Genomic DNA, 21604 nt, shown 5'->3' on the forward strand with positions numbered 1-21604 from the left:
GCTTAACGGTGAGAGATTGGTTCAGTGTCTTGGCAGATTAAAAGTGTAAATACAAAAATGTTTTAACATAATTTATACACATCTGTAAAAACCAACCAACCAAACGAAAACACACACCTTTATCAGAATGCATCTTTAAGAAAATGTTTTCATATAACTCTTTTCACTTTATACAAGGTTCCTTTCTCAGGAACCTTTCTAGGAACTTCACCTCCGTGTTGACTGCAGTAACGTGTTTTGGTTCCTGTTGCACAGAAAAAGACAGTTCTGTCCTTACAGCCAAGATTCAAGACCTCTCCTTTCCCAGATCACTTCAGACATCATTTCCACAACAGTAAATAATGAGAAGAAAACACAAACTGCCATCTCTTACAAAACATCACTGTTTTCCTTTCACATGCAAGTCCACAGTATAATTTTTTTAACTGTCTAATTTGTCTAATATTTGTGGTTCTGAAGATGCAGTGAAAATGTGATAATGAGTGTTTCTGGGGTTCGTTAAAAGTTTGGCACACTTTGGTTAAATGGGTTGTTTGATAATCATATCCGAGTTATCCTTGATTTTAAATCCACATTTCTATTAGCTTCAGAAATCCAACATTATGAGACTAATATTCAGATGATAGCTTTGTACTCTATATTCTGTGCACATGAGTTACAACTGAGTAAACTCTGCACTATAAAAATATTACTGCTCTGCTGATCTACATCTAGGAGGCCACAGCTGCAGCTGCAGGCCTTTGATGCACAACACTTTGTGGAGCATGACAGGAGGGGCAAAGTTAAAGAGAAGCTTAGACAAGCAGGGGACAACATATCAACCCCTTTTTTTTATTTAAAAGCAGTTTCTGAAAACAAAAAAAACAACATGCACAATAAAATTATTTGCTGCAACCCATTCTTTTCCTTCGCAAAAGTCAAGCACCTTTCTTCACAGTCAGGTTTTTAGCTTTCACTTTATTGTAGTGCAAAACACACAGGCCAGCACTTATCGATTGACAACTTGTCAGGCCACATTCCTTACTGCCGCTTTGATGGCTAGCTGTAGCTAAGGAGAGGCGCCACTTGCCTCTGCTCAAATCTGGTTAGTGGCAAAGATTAGACCAGTACAGAGAACTCTAATCCTCTTTGTAATTATACTGGCCAGGTGGGAGCTGGGAGTTGGATGGCCTATATCTATACATGTGTCTGTGAGCACAGGAGGACGACAAAGGGAAGCTGGTATGATCTCATGTTTACTTTCTACAGTTGCACTAGAAAACAGCTAAAACAAGAGCAGGTGTTGTCAGTTCAACTGACTATTGTGCAATTTGTGAAGAGCTAGTAAATAGCTGAATTTAAACAATCATTCAAGCCACAAATGTTTGGAAAAGTAGCTGCTGTATCTTATTTGTAATTGCAAAGCCATCAAAATCATGAAATAAAACATTTGAAATTATGTACTAAGAAAAAGCTGTAAACAAAGTAAAATGTTTCATAGTCTGGACTCCTCAAAGTGTCCGCTGGTTTGCCATGATGACAGCTTTGCACACTGTTGGCCATATCTACCAGAGCATTCTGCAGCAGTTTAATAAAAGAGGTAAAATAAATAAATAAAGACACACTTATGAATGTTCTGGTAGTCCCTGCTTCCTGTCAGTGTTGCAAATTCATCTACATTGATGTATCAATTGCTAAAAGTGAATGTGAAGTAACCAGACTTACCACCTTGTAGGGTTCAGGGAAGAGGGGGGAATTTGCTGGAAAGGCCTCTCCTCCTCCCTGCTGGATTTCTTGATTTCTCCTTTCTCTTTCTTTCATTCGGAGCACATTCCGGTCCTCACGGTTCATGTTGCTATTACGACAAACAGAACAATAAGTCAACATAAAGCCCACACAGAGGACAGACACCAAAAAGAGAGACAAGAATGGCAATAAAAGAAGCAGTATTATGAAAGTGAGATGTTCTTACAGGAAACACCTGACAAATCGTTAAGAATTTACCTAAAACGTACTCGTAGACAAAAATGAAGAGACATAACTAAACAGCCTGGGCCCTCCAGTTTCCGTTTTCTCTGCAATAATTTCCATGTTTGGAAAGTATGCCAAATAGTTCAAATTTCCATCTATTCACAACCAATCATACAGTCAGCCTGCCATTATCTACTCTGAGTCACAGTTTTTATGATAAACCACAAACACAGCCATCATTAGTGAAACCCTTCACATCATTGGGGGGGGGCACCTGTGGAGAAAGTAGTCTCTAATAGGCTTAGGCTAGTCTTGACATTCTGCAGTAGCCTGTGTTTACAGCAAATAATCTCCTTGTACAGATGAAACGACTTGGGGTCATTTTCTCAGTGTTGTCATACAACAAAAAGTCTATTTACAACAGTTTCAAACAGCTGATAGCTTACCAAAGATCATAATCAAACAGAAGAGCTCATATTTTTTTTGAATACTGGTGTTGGAGTACACAGTGAAGGTACACTTATTAACACCACATGCAAAGAATACGAACGTCTTCTCAGAAAAAGGTAAAACTGACTGTAAAAAGAATTAAATGATAACCTCATGCTATCAAACTGCAGCTTTAAGCCACTGACTCTGCAACTGGCAGCTAAAAACACCACTCTGCCCTTATTGTCCTCCTGAGCATAATGAGTGTAGTGCAAACATAAAAGTGGAGCGCTATTTAAAGGGCAATGTCCTTCACAGCGGATGTATGGATTTACAGCAGAGAAAAAAGCCAACACTAAATGCATGAATGTAATAAAACTATGTTCACACTATGTACACACAGTGACCAAAACTGGGGAACAGCTGGCCTGACACAGGACAAATGTGACCATTGTCAATCTTGTTTTACAAAAAGCAGCTACAGAGCTTTGAAATTAGAAACAAGCAAGTCATCAACCAGGCGTGTCACCTCTCGCTCTAAGTCAACAGCCTCAGGCTCTGCCAGTGACAACAATGATTTTAAGGTTGTTGACAGAGTGCAATTATGCAGCAACCACCCAGCCTCCTCCTTGATTATAAACACAACATACAAGGGCGCTTTCAAAAAACGAAAAGAAGCACACCAGAAACTGATTCCAGAATAGGAAATATCATACACAGGGAAGGCAAACTAGAGATGTGAAAGACAGACAAACCATAGGCTACATATGTGAAACCATGTGTTTCCTGTAAGAAATGACAACTCTTAAATGAAAAATGATCTTGACTATCACTCTAACAATGTTGCAGACCAGCAATGGAACAAAACCATTTCAAGTATCTTTTAACAACAACTTCATACTGTCCATCTGTAAACCTATCAGAAAATCTAAATAATTTCCCAACTAACCTCTTTACTAAGCCTTTGTCTGTTTTACATCATCAGCAACACGCAACTCCAGTAAACATTACTCATAACAGACTACATAACTGACACAATACTGTCAAGGTACATTATATCAAAGGTGAGGACATGACCAAGTCTGTAAGACACACCATTAGCAACCATCAGTAGTTGTGTTAAGAAATAAAACCTTTTTTGGGCTATCTACCACACCACTGTTATCATCTCTGGACATACAGCATGAAGCTAAGTGTAGACTATAGAAAACCAAAACTAAACAGACACTTTAGTAGAAATGCATAATGACAAACTTGCTATAACTGAAATGATCACATTACCTTGTGCGTATTCAGCAGAGAACATTTCCTCCAACCACATTCTAGGGAATTTTGCTTGATGCTAGGTATTTTGCCCACTCTACCACTCATCTGAGAGGCAACTATCACTTGAAGGTCTTTTGTGCTGCACATGTCATCTGTGGTTTAAGAAAAGTCCAGTTTCATGTACAGGAAATTAAGTTTTCCACATTTCCACTGGCCAGACAAATAATGAAGCTAAATGATCATGTACTAAAGGTGCTTTTTAGTGTGCTGGTACTGTATGTAAATGACCATGTTGATGCATGAGGTCTCCGGGTTCGAGTCCTGGGCAACCAGGGAGTTCATGGAGTTTGCATGTTCTCCCTGTGCCTACATGGGTTCTCTCTGGGTATTCCGGCTTCCTCCCACAGTCCAAAGACATGCAGATTAGGTTGACTGGTGACTCAGAATTGCCTGTAGGAGTGAGTGTGTGTCTGTCTACATGTCAGCCCTGTGATAGTCTGGTGACCTGTCCAGGGTGTACCCCATCTCTCATCCAATGTCAGCTAGGACTGACTCCAACCCCACTGCAGCCCTGTTCAGGAATAAGCGGTATAGCTAATGGATGGATGCTCATATCTATTCTGCACAAATAACTGACCTTATCTACTGTATTGGTTTTTGTTAGCTGAACACTGTCATACTTTATTATACAGCACTAAAGAAAATCATTAAACAGGAGGCCCGGTTTATTATTGTTTCAAAAATACTGTCAAATTTACCAGGAAGTTGTCTGTTTTATGTTGTGGCTTCCCCAAATCTAGTACGTCTGTCTCATTCAAGTGATATATGGTACAAATCAAAAGCTAATGCTCCTGTCCCCATGTACTATAGTCCTCTGTATGGAAACAGCTGCGTGTTTTTGGTTTTGAATAAACAGAGATGTAATCCAAGCACATAATGGAGGAAAGAATGTGAAAAACTCATCTTGGTGTTATGATGCAACTGTGTGAACAGAAAGCACACCTCTGAGCTTGAACCAGGTCAACAATGCCTTTGCACAAATAGTAAGTTAAAAGAAGACCTAAAGCCTCTGTAAATAAGTCTCCCTCATGTCTAAAGAAGAATTTTTCTATTAATAGGGAGTAAAGCCACAAAATAAAATGATCTTATTTTGACCAAATGGATGAAATCATAGATCTTTCAAGACTAGCAAATATGAACAATGCTATAGAAAGAAAACAAACTTTCCAAGTGGTAAAATATGAGGATGAGCCTTATTTTTCCACAGTTGACTGATATAAATCCATACTGGTGGGGCTGGGTATCATGAACTCAGTACTTAACATATTTTTCATTTTATTTTACTGCACCTGCATTAGAGTTCACATTGCTGGGTTTTCACATGTACTGTACCCAATATGGTAGACAGGAGATTGTATGTGCAATTGTGGCCTAGCATCACAGAAGATGTCATGGGGTATTGAAAAATGCAATCACTATGAAAAAAAAATCTTATGCAATGCAGAAAGAAACATGACAACGCAACTACGGCAGCATGGTGGAAGGGATGTTCTCAGCAGTAGTCATCCTTCCCCAGAAACAGATGCTGCCAAATGCTAGGTGGAATTTCTAACTTTCAAATTTAATCTGATATTCGGGGTTTCCCTGCCCAGGTATGTGCGGCCCAAATGAAGGCAGCAGCTCATATATTGGGCTGTATAAATAAGATGAATCAATAACCACAAATTCAGCTATTTACCTATGGCCTTCAAGAAAACCACACACTAAACCCAACCTGTGTAGAGAACACTCAGTACAAACCTTACTTCTATTTTACTCATTTACAAACAAACATTATAGGCTCAGACCATGAATTTGACTTTGTTTGAATATTTGGCCAAGCCTACATCCAAGGCCCAAGCACTACAGAGCTAATCAATCGCCAGCACAGTAAACAACTAAAAGAACAACAAAAAGCTTGCCTAAGCCAATTACTTCCTACACAGAGTGAGTTTACATGGCATTTATTATCAAAATTTAATGGTCAGCTACTTTTCTTGTAATCCTCCAACAGCATTTGCCAGACTATAAAAAGGTCAAAGTCTCCAGAGTTGAAAAGGCAGTTCATGTTGTACCTCAACTAATCAGCTCATCTGCCTCTTTCTAAATCATCACAATAAAACAGCCAGACCATGTCCTCAGCACAAGCACAGAGAAAAACAAACAAACAAAAAACAACATAACTGATGATTATCTGAGCAGTAGGAGCACAGGACTGGGTTTCTGTGACACAGCCATTTTCCAAGGACACCCAAAAACATGTTAGTATCTCTTGTGTGTGTGTGTGTATACATATATATAAAATTGAAGTGCTTTATTTCTAGCAAGAAAAAGTAAAGCAGCTAATAAGTTGTGCATTTCTTACCCTGATTGAGAGGCCATGGCCTCAACCACTGAAACATTGGAGGAGGAGGGAAGGAGGGTTCAAAAGCTCTCCCAGTGATTCAGAAGTATTCCCACCATGACTTGACAACCTAAATTTCTACAACAACCTCCGTCAGAGAAGACACCCTGGCCCTTTTCTAAACGTATCTGTCCAGCTGGAAGAATGTAACTATAGTTTCTTTGCTCAACAGGAAGGTACAGTGCATTTCCTTGGAGTGGAGACAAGTCTGAATTAGGGAGGGGAGGTGACTCCTTGTTCTCGGGACATACCAGCTCTGCAAACAGCGGGGGTAGTCACATGCTAGGTGAAGTCTAGAGGCAGCCACAGTATTTGGTGTGGTATGCTGAGGTTAAAGCATAAGTGGAGAAAAAGCGAGGTCAAAAGAGGCTGGGGTGGAAAAATAAATGTTAAAAGTTTATGCGAGAGAAAAAAAGATAGAACAAAATGTCTTCTGTCAGACTTGAATGCTAACACTGTTCTCCATTTCTACTGAAACACTGAAATTTCCCCAATGAGGGATCAATAAAGTACCTACCCACCTACCTACCTAACACAACTGTGGGCCAATTTTATGCTTCAGCTATGAATAAACATAGCAAGGGAATCTTTTAATCACACTTAATTAAGCATATGAATTACCTGAAGGAAGTACTTGTGTAAAGCACAATGCTCACTGTGACAACAAAACTACATTTCTACAGGCTATAGATTGTGAATAATAATCAAAGGCAATTTACTTAAATAAACAGTCGGTACAGAAAGTCATCCAAAGGTTTCTAGGGCAATGTTTTTTGTCACAGTAAAATAATCAGCCTAAAAAAAAAAAAAAAAAAAAAAAAAAAAAAAAAAAAAAAGGAAACCCTAAAAAACTTTTTTAAATCCAGACTACATTATTTTTGTTTGCTTTGGGGTTTTTTTTTTTTTTATACAAATTACATGATTATAGAGTAATAAATTCTTGCTCTGACTGACGAGGGATATGACAAACTTGTACCTGACGAATCACAGCCCGCCATCTTTCACAGCTCATGTGATTTCGTCGTAAGGGGGCGCCAGGGGTCAGGAACAAGAATGTAAACACAAAATAGCATCTGCAGCGGTGTGTCTGATGTGTAGAATCTGGTTGCAGAATGTCAATATGGCAGGGGATATTGACAATATTCTGGCTTCGCTTTTGCGTAATGGAGGGAAGTGGCGACACATTATTCATATTTATATACAGTCAATTGGCTTTCAGGATTTCTTCACCGTCTTTGTAGTGCAGAATACATCTCTACACTAAAACAAACGTGTCTGACTACACATTTAAATAACAGAAAAGTCCTAATGCAGTTTATCACTCTTTCAATTTAAAGATGACAAACAAAAAGCAAGAACTTAAGAGAGGGTTTAAGAGGCTTAAAACTAAAGAAAAGAATGAGCTTGATCTAAGAGAGCCTTACAGCAATATAAAATTAAAAAACTGCCTCATAGGCCAGTTGGAGAGTTGATCAACTGGAAGGAGAGCAGCACTGACAGAGCAGAGGGGAATACATCTCCCCTCTCTTTGAGAATGGAACAGTCCACCTCATCCCATAAAAGGAGATGTTATTTTACACCACAGGGCCTCTCCTCCTTGTGATGTCACTGCGCTCAGTAAGGCCCAGCCAATCAGGCCTGCCTTTCCATCAACAACCTCCCTCCCTCCCCCACTATGCCCCAGGCACAGGGCAAAGCATCAATGCAGCCTGTTAAAGAGATAGCACAGTTTCAAAGATGTAACAAATGGGAGACATTTACATCAGCTACATATGATGATGATGACACTAACGTATGTGCCATCACCACATGTCACACTAATTTTTATTTGGTACAAAACCTGAGACACCATGCTAGCCCACTTCTTTGCAAGTTTGTGTCATCTACAGTGTTGATCTGACGAAACATCTATTTAAGCTGAAACAAAGTTCTTACCATAATATTTACTGCTTTTTAAATTTTCCTAAATTGTCACTGTTCCTCCATATTTTAATGTTACTGCAGTTACTTCTTTCTACTCTGTGCATAATATGTTGCATGTCTATCGGTCCTGGTTCTGTCCATTCCCCTTCTGAAAACAATTTCATACGTGTTACATGTTTATTACTTTCAAACATTCTGCTCTGAGGGAATATGCATAATGATTTGCCAGATCATTTTACAATCTTTATGAAGTGCTGTTTAGTTACGGTTGCGTTTACAGGGGACTGAAAAGTGAACAAGAGAAAAACAATCCAGAAACACCTTGACAAACACACACACACAAAAATCTGACATAAAATGATTAAGTTCCAAATTTGGACAAAACTCATCTTTGACTGTTCTTACTTTGTAAAGTGTCCTGAGATGACTTTTGATGAGATGAGATGACTATACAAATAAAACTGAATTGAATTAGAATAACTGTGCAGTTTTGAACCACTTATATTTAATATTTAATCAAAACCACAGTCCTTTTCTAATCCTCCGTTTAAATGCATTCGGTTATTTTTAGCACATTAATTTATAAGCCATTTATTTATATAAATAGAAGCAGACTACTCCTCTTGGCAGAATTAATCAATAGAAAGGCACATAAAGTTAAAATGCACATTAGCAATGTTCAGAAGCATTGTGATACAACTGAACTAATATGGAAACTAAAAAGCAACACCAGCAGGTTTTCAACACAAATGGTCTACATTTTGCACTAAAGGCTCTAATCCCTTTGCACAACAAGTTGTTTTTTTCCATGTGAGAATCTTGAATGTTAATACAATTGTGTTTGATATATAACAACCCCAAAACTACAACAAATTTATCTCACAAATTCAGTTTACAAAGAGTATTCCACAATGTTCTCAACAAGTTTTTAATAATGGGTTCAGATGGGCAGCCAGTGCCACCACCCATGGTGCTTTTCAAGTAAACCTGCTGACTCCTAGAATTTCAGAGGGAGTGTCCATTCAAATGGTGCAAAACCTGCCTTATATAAGCAGCTGTTTGGGGAGGAATGCTGCTAAGAGCACATCCAGCTAGGACAAGGACAGCCAAAAAATTAATCATTTTTGTAAATGCACTGACTTTAAATCAACACTCTACTATGAAATGTAATACATTTCCTCAAGAAATTTATGCAAGAGCAAAGACATTTCTCTATCAGTATGGCTCATTCACAAAATAATAGTAGCAATGAACAGGGCAATTTTCTGTGTGTCTTTTATGTCAGAATATTTGGCTGAGGATGTTTGAAGAAGACTATGTCAAATTTAGAATTAAGGCTGAGCTGTTCAGAGTTCTTTGGTTCCTGCTTAAGTACAAACTCTTCAATATTTCTATGTTGCTTGGGATTAGCTCCAATTACCATATCAAAACAAGGCTAAGTCTTGATTGGCATGTTCTCTAAACAACTGCTTATATCCTTTCATTCAGGCAGGTTTGAAGCATTTGAACTGACTCACTGCCTGAAATGCCTCCACCCAGCAGGCGTGCATTATCTGAATCAGAGGGAGCTGCTAGCATTTACCACTGAGGACCCAGAGCTGTGACTGCTTCACATTTAAAGACTAATTAATCATATAATGTAGGAGCATATTTATATTTCAAATCCAGCAACCCTATTTAACTAAGAGGTATTGTCCTCAATGCACACAAACTCTGATGCTTTATTTCACTATACTGTATGCCTCTAAAAGTAACCTGCCAAGATCTTAAAATCAAACTTAAAAATTACTGATCTGATCTTTGAAAGATCATGTGAATGTTGAACTGAAAAGACCATCAGATGAGCCTAGAAAGAAAATTATCTCACTTGAAGCACTGACACACATAATGAAATGTACATGCCACATTTTCTGTCACATGAAACATGACACACAGCCCTCAATTATCTTGGCAACATTTCGAAAGAACCTGCGTCATTCAAGCCTTTCTGTGTGAACACCCAGCTTGTCAAGAGGCTTTCACTTGTTTTGCATAACCCTCTTCACCTGTATCTTTAAGCAGTTTAAAATCCGTCCCTTGGCCGTGTGTCAATACTGATCAGTGTGCTATTAAACTCTGGTTATAGAGTTTAAACTTGGTTATACATATCCACCCTAAACTTTGTTCTATCAGACTTTTAGCCTACAGCAGCAAAACATACCTACATGAAACACTCACCTCAACAGTATATTAGGTCAAACATTACCCCAACATTATTGAAGAGTCCCAGGACTTGCCGTGTTGTGCCAACCCAAAGCATATTTTCACCACACATTATCACAATCTTTTTATTCAGAGCACAGTCTGGCTTACGTTTGACACTAAAGTATCCGTCCGTCTACAAATAGAAACACGTTCAACTATAACTTACTACTCTGCACCTCAAAATAAACTGCTGTGTCCTCACATGCTTTGATGAATACTGTGGCAAACATGAACATGGAGTAAGACCACCTGATGAAACATGATATAGCATGATTCATAAATTTGCAGACTCCAATGCTTGCACAGAGTAAATGTCTTAAATTAGTAATATTAATATCTCTTGAATCTCTTGTTACATACAGACAGGTGACAAGTAAAATAAAAAAAAAAAAAACAACATAAAATGTTTAGTAATGTGTAGGTCCACCACATGCCACCAGAACAGCTTCAGTGCACCTTGGCATTGTATCTACAAGCCTCTGGAACTTCTCCTGGAAGGATGAACACCATTCTTCCAAAGGATATTCCCTCATTTTGTGTTTTGATGATGGTGGTGGATAGCGCTGTCAAAGGCCTGTGACACATCAAGGCAACAGTTGGCTACCGTCCGGCCATTGGTGAGTGTCTGTCTGTTGCAGTGTGTCCCGCACTGTTGGCGCTAGTCGGACCCTGTATAGTACAACCTTTTTCTGCATTGAGTAGACTACTAATACTTTTAATACTTAAAGTATGTTTTAGTGTTAACACTTTTATTTAACATTATTAATGCAGGACTTTTTCTAACAGAGTAGGCTACCTTTACAATTTGATATTAGTACTTTTACTTAAGTAAAAGATGTGAATACGTCCTCTACTGTTAGTGCTAACAGCAAACTAACATGCTTTAGTTATATAACATCTTTATAACTGTTTATTCTTTAGGGTCAATCTAGAGCTGCAATCCAGGTCAATCAACTAGGACAGTCACTTGCAATAAAAAAAAGATCCTTTTCTTTTCCTTTCTTCTGAATGTCACTGTCGCTGAATAATAACTGTGTAATGTCATTAAAAATGTGAGATGGTTATCATACTGTGGCAACCCTAGACCTGTGTAGTAAAGGTCCATGTTCAAACTAATGCAGTCCATGCAAATGGGGTCAACATGTTGTGTCAGTTTAGTTTTCTGCTGTGTGTAACACGGCTGCCTGTGAAATCCTCTGCACTTCCTGTTTAGGTTTTGTGCTGAGGCTTTAACTGTTTCCCCTGTAGCCAAGCAAAGGACACATGCACAGTCTGTTGAGACGTTATGGTGACTTGTTTGTGCAGTCCAGACAGAGGACTCGGTGCATTTTTTCTTTGCCTTTAACACATCCATTGCATATTGTGGTGGTTGCGGTGCAGTATTATTTTGGAGGCTGGATACTTGGGAAATGAACAGTAGCTAGATTCAAGCTGCTTAACAACAGACAATTATATAAGATTAGATAATTGCTGTCCCAAAATTGAACAGTCCTTTTGTGAATTAACCGTAAGATTATTCCTTTATCTTGTCTCATCAGCTCAGCTTTGATGACTGAAGTGAATTTAAATCAAAAACATGTCATCACAGTCACCAGGCTTGTAGAGATGCTACAGCTTTTTAGCAGTTACATTGTTTTCTGTAATCCTGCCCAGAGTAAGAAATAACTGTGTCTCCAGGTAAGGTCTGTAAGTTTATAATTGAAACTTATTTCCTCTACAAAAAGAAGCTTGTTGAAAGTAAGTTATTTGAAGGCTCCTCCAGAGTCTGCCATTTTAATTAGCCCAAATCTAATCAGACATCAGCAGCCCATTTTTTTTTCTCTTAGTACTATTGCTCACGCAGCAGAAAAATATGCTGCTCACCGTGTTCTGACCTCAAGCATCTGCTTGTCAGCGTTTGTTCTCTAGGATCTGAGACAGTCACTCGCATGGCTATAGTCCTGTGGAGGTGAAGCTCATTAAGGCCTTTTCATTTCACAGATCTGGCATAAATCCTGATGTGGGTTACTGCAATGTCATATTGGTCTGGAAATTATAACATTAGTCATATGTAGTTTATTGCGGTAGTACATCTAATATACAGCAATGAAATTCAATGCACAAAATTTTTCAGAGCAGGCTAAGTGCCTTGCAGTGAATAATAAAAATCAGCAACATAAATAGCAAGAGCAGAGACAGTGAGACAAGTAAAATGAGAAGTAAAGCAAATAATAATAAATAAAACTTAGATGGGTGACAAATTACTGGAAAAAACGAAATATCATCTTATGCTATGGCCTTCATAGTCACCAGATTGCAACCCAGTTCAACACCTATGGGAGATTTTAGACCAGGGGTGCCCAATACGTCGATCGCGAAGGTAGTGTCGGTAGATCGCATGCCATTCAAAAATAAATTAGATGTATCCAGCGTAAAACATGTTCCTAATTTTAACATGGTCAGTGTGACAATTCGCTGTGGCAATCCCTAACAGGAAAAGCAGAAAGTGCCAATCATTCATATATAGCCTATCATCCATCCTCCCTATGGCATTTGCTACTTGATTGACATGCAGGGCAGCCAGTCTGACATCTGATCTTTTCTGACACATGGGTCACCACGCATGCGTGTACAAGTGCGGCAAAATTCTAGCAAGCTACCGAGCTGCCCAGTTAGCCTCCAATTTATTTCTTCTAAACTTAAGAAAGGGTATAAAAATGAGTGGGGGAGCTGGACCAGGTAAGAAGCTAAAAACCTACCACTTCCATACGGAATGTCATATTCAAAGTGCGTTTGCCTCATCTGCCAGTCTACCTTTGCTTTTTCGAAGGGAAATGTGGAGCAGCATTTTCGGACAGTTCACAAAAACTACGACACTGACTTCCCTCCAAAAAGTGAGCTGAGAAAGAGAAAGGTGAAGGAACTAAAATCCCAATTGTCGGGACAGCAGTCATTTTTCTCACAGCTGACCCCAAAAGCGAAGGCAGCCCCCGAAGCATCATTCCAGGTGAGTCACTTCATCATTAAGCACAAGAAGTCCTTCCAAGATGGAGAGATGGTAAAAGAGGCATTCGTTGAAGCAGCTGAGTCGTTGTTCCGAGGCTTTAAAAATAAACCAGAAATATTATCTTCAATCAAAGCTCTCCAGCTATCAAGAAGTACAGTTACGGCGCAGTGAAGCCATGGCTGAAGATTTGACCCAGCAACTTTGGAAGGATATCGCGGACTGCGAGTGTTTCTCACTGCAATTGGACGAGTCTACAGACATGAGTGACACAGCACATTTTTATTTTATGCATTTTTATTCGGATGATGTTTCCCGATATGACTGCAAAAGAGGAGCTGTTAACAGTACTGCCCATGAAAGAACACACGCGAGGAGAGGACATTTTTTCAGTCTTTCAAAAACTTTATCGAGAAAACCCAGCTCCCAGTGTTCAAATTGGTGTCCATCACCACGGACGGAGCGCCCGCAATGGTTGGCCGCTCAAATGGATTTATTGCCAAGTGCAGGGAGGATGATGCTTTCCTGGGCTCCCTCAGTTATCACTGCATAATACACCAACAAGCGTTATGCGCAAAAATGCTCAACATGAAAGAGATAATGGATGTGGCAATGAAGATCGCCTGTTCTATTCGCGCCAGATCTCTTCAAAGACAGCTATTTCATGCGCATCTGGAGAAGCCTGACTGCGACCACTTGGAGTTGTTGCTACACACTGACGTGAGATGGCTTAGTTGAGGGAAATTGCTGAAAAGATTTCAAGAGCTCTGTCCGGAGACTAAGGAGTTTTTCCGTGGAGCTAAACATGCAGAATACAACCAACTAAATGACAATCAGTGGCTCCCAGACTTAGCATTTTTAACTGATATGACCAACATGTTGAATGACCTTAATGTAGAGTTACAAGGAAAAGACAAAACCGTAATCAATATGATCAGCTCAGTTAATGCTTTCAAACGGAAAATGCAACATCTGTCCTCAAAGATGCAGCGCCATGATTTGGCAAAGTTCCAGAACCTCGCGTCAGAGCTGGAGACGCAAGGCAAGGCGTGTGTGCAACTTGACAGTGCACGCTACACAGAGCAGATTAAGAACTGTCTGTCAGAGTTTGACAGACGCTTTCAAGACTTTGTTTTACTGGAGCCAGGTGCTACATTCATGTGCTACCCTTTTCGGGAAGATGCTGAGGTTGATTCACTCGCATCAGATATTGCAACACTGTTTCATCTGAACTCATCTGGAGTGGAGGATGAGACTTTGACACTACAAGCTGACATTCAGCTTAAGTCCAGGGCTCATGGACAGTTCTGGAACTTACTCACAGAGGAAAAGTACCCCAATATGAGGAAATGTGCTACCTCCTTGACTGCATTATTCAGCTCCACTTATTTATGCGAGTCAGCCTTTTCCCACATGAAGATTATTAAGTCCAAATACCGTTCCACCTTGACTGATGATCATTTGGAAGTGTGCTTGAGGCTGGCTATCAGCAGCTACTGTCTGGACTATGCATCCCTGGCTGATTCCATTCAGTGCAAGTCATCAGAGTGAGGCAATGACAAAAAATGTACAGAGTTATATTGTGCAATATAAATAACTAAAAATATAAATAAATATATGTTTTGCATTTTTATAATAGGTAGATCATTTTGACTTGGTCGTTTCAAAAGTAGCTCGCAAGGCAAAAAAGTGTGGGCACCCCTGTTTTAGACCGACATGTTTGGGCAGAGACACCAAGCCAACATCACAGGACTAGCAATGATGAAAGCTGACTGTTCCATCACCCCACATCACCTTTGTCAGAGCCAAAATGTGACCTCTGAACACACTGTAAAGACTAAACCCAACATCCCACTAGCATGTACCTTCTGTGCCTGCGTGAGCGAAATAACACTTCCTACCAGCAGATGACAGAATCTGTATTCATCATTCAAAAAGGAAAAAAAAGGAAGACCTGGGACTGGGATACACAAAATTGTAAACAAACCAGCTCTGGCTCACCACAGATGGTTTATAGCTGCTTTTAATCAAATATATGTCTGATAAGAAGTTGCAAATGGCACTGGCATTGTCAGCTGTTGGTCATTTGGTTATGGAGGTGAAAAATGAGGGGAAACCACTAAATGGGTGAAATCATGGATACTATAGTGACAGACCTTCCCAAGCACTTCTCTTCTTGGCATTGACTCACTAGGCTGAACAGTCATAGTGGTCTGTCTCACCAACAGGGTCCACAGGCTCATTCAAAATGCTAAATAGGCTGAAAATCAACACGTTTCTATCTCAATTCGATGTTCAACTTATGTCAATATTTACTGTTGTTACTATCATTATATTGATTCATATGATCAAATCATTCAGCCCATAAGTATAGCCTGATTAATGAGCAAAACAACTCCTACTATATAAACATCTGTTTCCCAACCTGTATTCCATTTAATGTTTCTGGCATTCTGCTATCATGGTAGACACTTAAACAGAAACATTCTGCAAAAGCATTGTGCTTTAAGCTGCTTTTACATGGGTGTAGACTTAAATGTTAACCACCATTGAGGAATTAGATGCTTTTTGTTCTGTCACAAAATGTTGCGTCACGTCCACTTGTGAGGCATACTGTGGTTTAGTAAAACTGTTCAACTAAATGCAAGTGGGAAAATTATGCATGTCTTACAGCCATTGTGGTTATTGCTTATTAAGACTGGTAAATGCTACAGAGTAGGGACATGATTTCTCTGTATTAATTAGGTCTAAACATCACTCCTGCATGTCCATCTGAAAATAAAACACTCTTGGACAGCACAGAGTGTACTTCATAAAATGCATCCACAACACAAACAGCCTCTGGTTACCACCTGTTTTCATCTGTCTGCTAGTTCCCAGTTACCTACCATAAATCAGTTCATGACCTTAGGCCTGCCCTGCTGTCATGTGTCAAACAAGATAAACAAGATGATTATTCTGACCTGGTCTCCATGTGCCAAGTGTATCCTGCTAGATGTAAACATGTATCAGTGATGACTGCTGAGAGTTACACTGCACAGTTTTGCACTGGACTTGTGCATTTTCTAGCCCTTCCCCTCAACTGTGTAAAATGGCTTCCTGGAAGAGCACATCAGCTGTCCTCTTGCTAGTCATATAAGCTACTATATTGCCTTATGTTATTTGGCCTTCCTACGCAATAGTAACTTTAGGGTAAATAATCAGGATTACAAAATAAGGCAGCTATGAGTTACACTGAGCGTAAACTCATTTAATAATGCAAGATAGGATGTGCAGAAACTGAAAGGCAACAAACCAAAAGTTTTGCTGTGAGCAAACTGTTGGGGCAGTTAAGTAACGCTAATGATTATGTTACAGAACTGCAGCCGAGGAAAACAGTTTCTGTTCGTATTCTAAGTGCACAGCTTTGGTTTTATATAACGTTAGTGTCAAATCAAATCAGTGTCCAAGTTTAATAGTAGATTGGTGTGATAAAACTGTGAGCAGCATGTTTATCATTTGCAAAAAATGCCAAATATTTATCTGCTTGTCGCTAACATAAACTAGTACTAGTTAGCAAAGTTAAGTTTGCTTAACCATGGCTAAACCGTGAAAACAAACAATCAGACGTCATGACCTCTCAGCTAAAATTACAGGAACAACCCAATGGTCACTATCTTTACGACGTTTGGCTTAGTTGAGCAAAGCCACCGCACGAACAAAAGTACCATTTAGCGTTATTACCATTTCAGCAACCAATGTTTTCCCTTATCAGAACTGAAAACTCTCGCTCTCTCTCTCTCTCTCTGTATATATACACACACACACACAAAAAGCACCCAGGCTACAAGAGGCTAACACGCTACCTAACGGAATACCTGCATCTTTGACATAGTATCATTTTAGCTAACCAAATCTGCTAGAAGCGTCCTGAGGCTAGGCTAGCAGCTAGCCAACACTGAAACCGCTGATTTTTTCTACGGAAATTTAAATTAGCATTCGCTCCTACTATCGGATAACCACTAAGTACAGTTAATTACCAAATAACGAATGTTGTGATATTCAGCATCCTTACCTCTTGTCTTCTTTTTAGGCCCAAACCATTCTAGCTATTGGAAAGCTCTTTCTCTTTGTCTTTTCCACTTCCAGTTACCCGCAAAATGTAGTAAGCAAAACGCTATAACAGCTAAAATACTAAAACCAAATAGATGGTCTCTATTTTTCCCTTAAAACGCAACTGCACATCGAGCGGAAGACAAAATAAAATCATTTTTCTCTCTCGTTAATTTTGTTATTCTGAACAGAAGTGACTGGTAGGTAATGCTGCTCGCTAAGTTAAGTGACGTTAGCCAGCAGGTACAACAGACATGACTGAATGCACGGCTGGCAGCAAGTGGTGCTGCGTTCAGTTGCTGTTGGAAACATCTATACAATCATCCATCTAACCAAGTACATTTTTTTAGATTACATTTCTCTAAGCGCACCATGGACAGTAGATTATATTTGGAACAACGTGGACTGCTGATAATTTAAAATGCCACTGATCTTAGCTTTTACAACCTTAGAAATTAACATTTTGACAGCATACATATTGCCAGCTTATCAGATTCTAAATTCAACGATATGGAGATCCATTTACATTTTTCTAGGCAGTTTCACAGTAATAGCGCGGTCATGTTTTCATGACAATGATAATTCCCACATATTGTGAATGCCTCTTTTCTGTGACGCACAGGTTGGCCAGTCACGTCGATCAGTGCGGAAATCATTAGGAGCGTTTCATACCTGTTCCCTGTTGTAGAAGTGTTCCCATTGAATTCAGTTGTCACGTCTGTTGACTAACAAATAAATTTAAATTCTGTACATTTTGTTGCACACATCAATTTTTCCCATCCATTAAGGCTGTGGTGCTTGATTTCTGCTGTTAACCTCACACCTTTTATGGGATTTAATGTGCAATTGGTTTTATTTATTACTTTACTCATAAGTTCTTTAAGTGCTCTTAAACAGTTACAAGCCTGCTGAGAATGACGGTATGTACCCATGGCTGGATTACTAACTGGGCAAAGTGGGCAAATACAGGACCCCACACTCTGAAGGACCCCATAAGACAAAAAGATTAACGTATCTGCACAGGCTTTGTCTATTTGATTGGTTGGCCTTTAAATGTGTTATCTATATTATCAACTTGGGTTTGGAAATCCAAGAGGTAACATTAAACTCAGAACTTTCAAATATTATCATATATTCTGACACAAATTTAAATATTTAAGACAAAATCTGTATTTTAGGCCAATTGAATATTATTCATTTTCCATTTTGATTGAAAAAGAGTATTTCAAAACACACAATATGCTAAATGTGTATTATTTTAGAAGACAGCAACATAACCTTTATTTTACTGAGATGCTGTTTGAATATTCTCAAATTTAGCACCATTTTATTCTGTTTGCTACATGCTAAGTCAATAACTGTTTCACTGACTTTAGTAAAATAAAACCTTTTATAAATACACGTTTTAAAAACAAAAAAAACTGTTTATTTTACAGTGAAACCCACATTACAGCAACAAGACATTCTACCTTGAAACCAATTTTAGACAACTTTTATTTGGCAGCCTTTCTCATATTGTATATTAATGTCATTTTAATACCAGATACGGTGGTGCTTGAGTAAGGTTGTGAACTGTACAGATTCAGTTTGACTAAAAATATACTTTAGTACAAAATAATTAGATTCAACATGAATAAGCCCACTAGATTCCTCAGATATTCAAACTGTATACATCTTCAGTAGACCTACAAACTTGTGAAAATATTGCATTAGTAGAAGTTACAGGGGAAATATGTTTTGAAAACATGACACAATGGCAATCTCATAATTCTGTTCTCCTCTTATCCTAGTCCAGATTTACAACAAAAAAAAAGTTTGCACAAGCAGTACATCATATCCATGCAGATCAAACCAACTGTGATGTGTTTGAGGAAAAAACATAGACAGCAAATTACTCAAGGGCCTCAACAACAACAAGAAAACACACTTATTTATTTCTTCTTTTTCTTCTTCCTTGGAGGTCCGTGATCTGAATCGCTGCTGCTTCCTGAGTCTGAGCTGTCCGAGGATGAAGAGGGGGAGGAGGAAGAGGAAGATGAGGAAGACCTGTCATCGTCGCTGTCACTGCTGCTGTCACTGTCATCTGAAGAGGAGCTAGAAGAGTCGCTGCTGTCTGACGATGAGTCACTGGAGGAGCTCTCTGAATCACTGCTGCGGTCGCTGAGGTCTTTAGCCCTGAGAGCAAGTGCACAAAGGATAAACATGAATACAGAAAACAGAACGGTGTGTATTGCTATCTACCTGCTACAGTCAGTGACATGTTACATGGGCTGTGTGCAGTGAATATGAACTGCTTTTTACCTTACCGACTCTTCAACATGCTGGGTTTAAATACTTTGGAAATTAAATGACATGAGATTTACATGGTTACATGTGCCTGTCTCCAAGGTTTTGTTGTTGTTTTACTTTTGAATAACTGAGAAAACAGGGCAGAGTGGGAACATTACCTACACATGTACTTTTTTATCTGGATGTTGTACAGACCAGTGTATTGGCATCAAGATAAAAGCAGTCACAGTAGTTTCAGGCATCGTGGCTTCATCTGTGTCTTGTATGAAGAGGGAGTGACAGCTCCGGTGCTCAGCGGTCATTTATGTGATGTCTCACATGTCCCTTCCCAACCAGTCTCTCATATGTCTTGACTGATGGCATCTCAGACAAGCACAGTCTGACACTCTTATGACACAATGTCAGAATTTATGGTGGAGCCCATCTGTCCACACAGTGGTACACAGAGCCCACACTGAATAACTGGGCATTTTATTAACTGTAATACCTGTTTGGGTATATGATTGATGCTTTTTTTTTCCAGTCAGTTAGTTAGAGGTTGGCTGCACACTTGACCAGGACCTTTTGTCACAGCAGACATTTTGACTTGGCTAACACATGTGTAACTAAACTGCTGGATCATTAAGGTAATTAGTTCCACCTGTGCTTTTCCTGCTGTGACGCATCAAAACACCTGCTGTGAAAAAGGCTTATTGCCACCAGGTTAAATATTTAAATGGGATTAAGAACTTTTAAAAAGCAAAACAAAATTTCTATGTATAACCCAGCAAACTTTAAACGTTTTAAAATCAATTTATACCAGCAAACATGACCTTTTGAAACAAGTACAAATATATCTGTACTGTTGCATTGTTATTTGCATAAGCAGTCATTGATGGTAGTGGATTAAAAACCATTATAACCGCATTATGATTATATACTATAAAATCACACCTTTGAAAATTGCTCTCTCTTATTGACAACACAACTGTTGAAGCAGCACTTTACAAACTGCATTTACTTGCAGTCTCCACTAGAGGGAACTGTTCAGTCACATTTCTGTCAATAATGTTCTGATACACTACTACAGTTAGGGATCTGAAACAAGAATTGGACAGCAAGCTGCAGTTATCGGTTTAGTTTACCGGTAGTTAGTTTTTACCTTTATAGCTCAGTGCAATAAACAATTAACTGCAAATAAATGTATAAATAAAGGTTGTATTCATATTAAATATAGTGGATTATTACAGTGTCAAAATGCCACAGATTTACAGAAATCGAGTTTTTACAACCTAAAATGAACAAAATGTAACTGAAATGTAAACATTTTGATCTACAGTACTAATTGGATATTTTATGTATCTTAAACAAAGTAAGCACCTCTAGGAACACATCAGAACACATTGTGTTTACAGGTAAACATCTTTCTTACTTCTTTTTCATTTTCTTCTCACTGGAGCCTTCTGTTCCTGGTCTGTAAGGAAAACAAAAAACAGTTTTAGTGATACTCATATGGCAGTAAACTGAGCTTGAAATAGGCTAGTAATAACATGCATAAAATTATTCTTTTTTATTATATTTGTTGTTGTTTTTTTATTATATTTGACTGTTTCTGAAAATCCCCTCCTTGAACCGCCACCTTATTGTGGTGGAGGGGTTTGAGTACCCGAGTGATCCTAGGAGCTATGTTGTCGGGGGCTATATGTCCCTGGTAGAGTCTCCCAAGGCAAACAGGTCCTGGGTGACGGGTCAGACTAACAGCGGTTCAAAAGCCCTTTATGAATAGATTAAAATCAAGGACCGTGACATCGCCCAGCATGGCGCAGCCGGGGCCCCACCCTGGAGCCAGGCCCGGGGTTGGGGCTAGAATGCGAGCGCCTGGTGGCCGGGCCTCCCCTCACGGGGCCACACAGTGTATTGAGCAGCAGTCGAAGGCAGGAGCCCCGACGACCCGACATGGAATGTCACCTCGCTGGTGGGGAAGGCGCCCCAGCCTGTGCAGGAGG

The 21604-nt window shown here is 39.2% G+C and overlaps 2 protein-coding genes across 6 annotated transcripts in view; both read right to left on the reverse strand.

Annotated features, from left to right (window-relative positions):
* aff4 (AF4/FMR2 family, member 4) overlaps nucleotides 1–17685 on the reverse strand; it is a 33113-nt gene extending 15428 nt beyond the window's left edge. Inside the window, exons 1-3 of one of the 4 annotated variants that reach the window (XM_020599751.1) lie at nucleotides 6050–6274; nucleotides 3661–3797; nucleotides 1705–1834 (exon numbers count right to left, since the gene is read on the reverse strand). In XM_020599751.1, coding sequence (XP_020455407.1) covers nucleotides 1705–1830 — 126 coding nt within the window. In that variant the 5' untranslated portion in view covers nucleotides 1831–1834; nucleotides 3661–3797; nucleotides 6050–6274. Of the gene's footprint in view, nucleotides 1–1704; nucleotides 1835–3660; nucleotides 3798–6049; nucleotides 6275–17292 lie in introns of those variants that run through there. The other 3 variants (XM_020599750.1, XM_020599749.1, XM_020599746.1) reach the window with 3 other exon arrangements.
* A 1058-nt stretch (nucleotides 17686–18743) lies between these two features.
* Nucleotides 18744–21604, reverse strand: part of zcchc10 (zinc finger, CCHC domain containing 10) — a 7267-nt gene continuing 4406 nt past the window's right edge. Inside the window, exons 3-4 of one of the 2 annotated variants that reach the window (XM_020599780.1) lie at nucleotides 21031–21072; nucleotides 18744–19505 (exon numbers count right to left, since the gene is read on the reverse strand). In XM_020599780.1, the coding sequence (XP_020455436.1) occupies nucleotides 19262–19505; nucleotides 21031–21072 (286 nt within the window). In that variant the 3' untranslated portion in view covers nucleotides 18744–19261. The remainder of the gene's footprint in view (nucleotides 19506–21030; nucleotides 21073–21604) is intronic. The other variant, XM_020599779.1, reaches the window with a different exon arrangement.

This window comes from Monopterus albus, unplaced genomic scaffold (assembly GCF_001952655.1).
Source record: "Monopterus albus unplaced genomic scaffold, M_albus_1.0 scaffold42.1, whole genome shotgun sequence".
Lineage (NCBI taxonomy): Eukaryota > Metazoa > Chordata > Actinopteri > Synbranchiformes > Synbranchidae > Monopterus > Monopterus albus.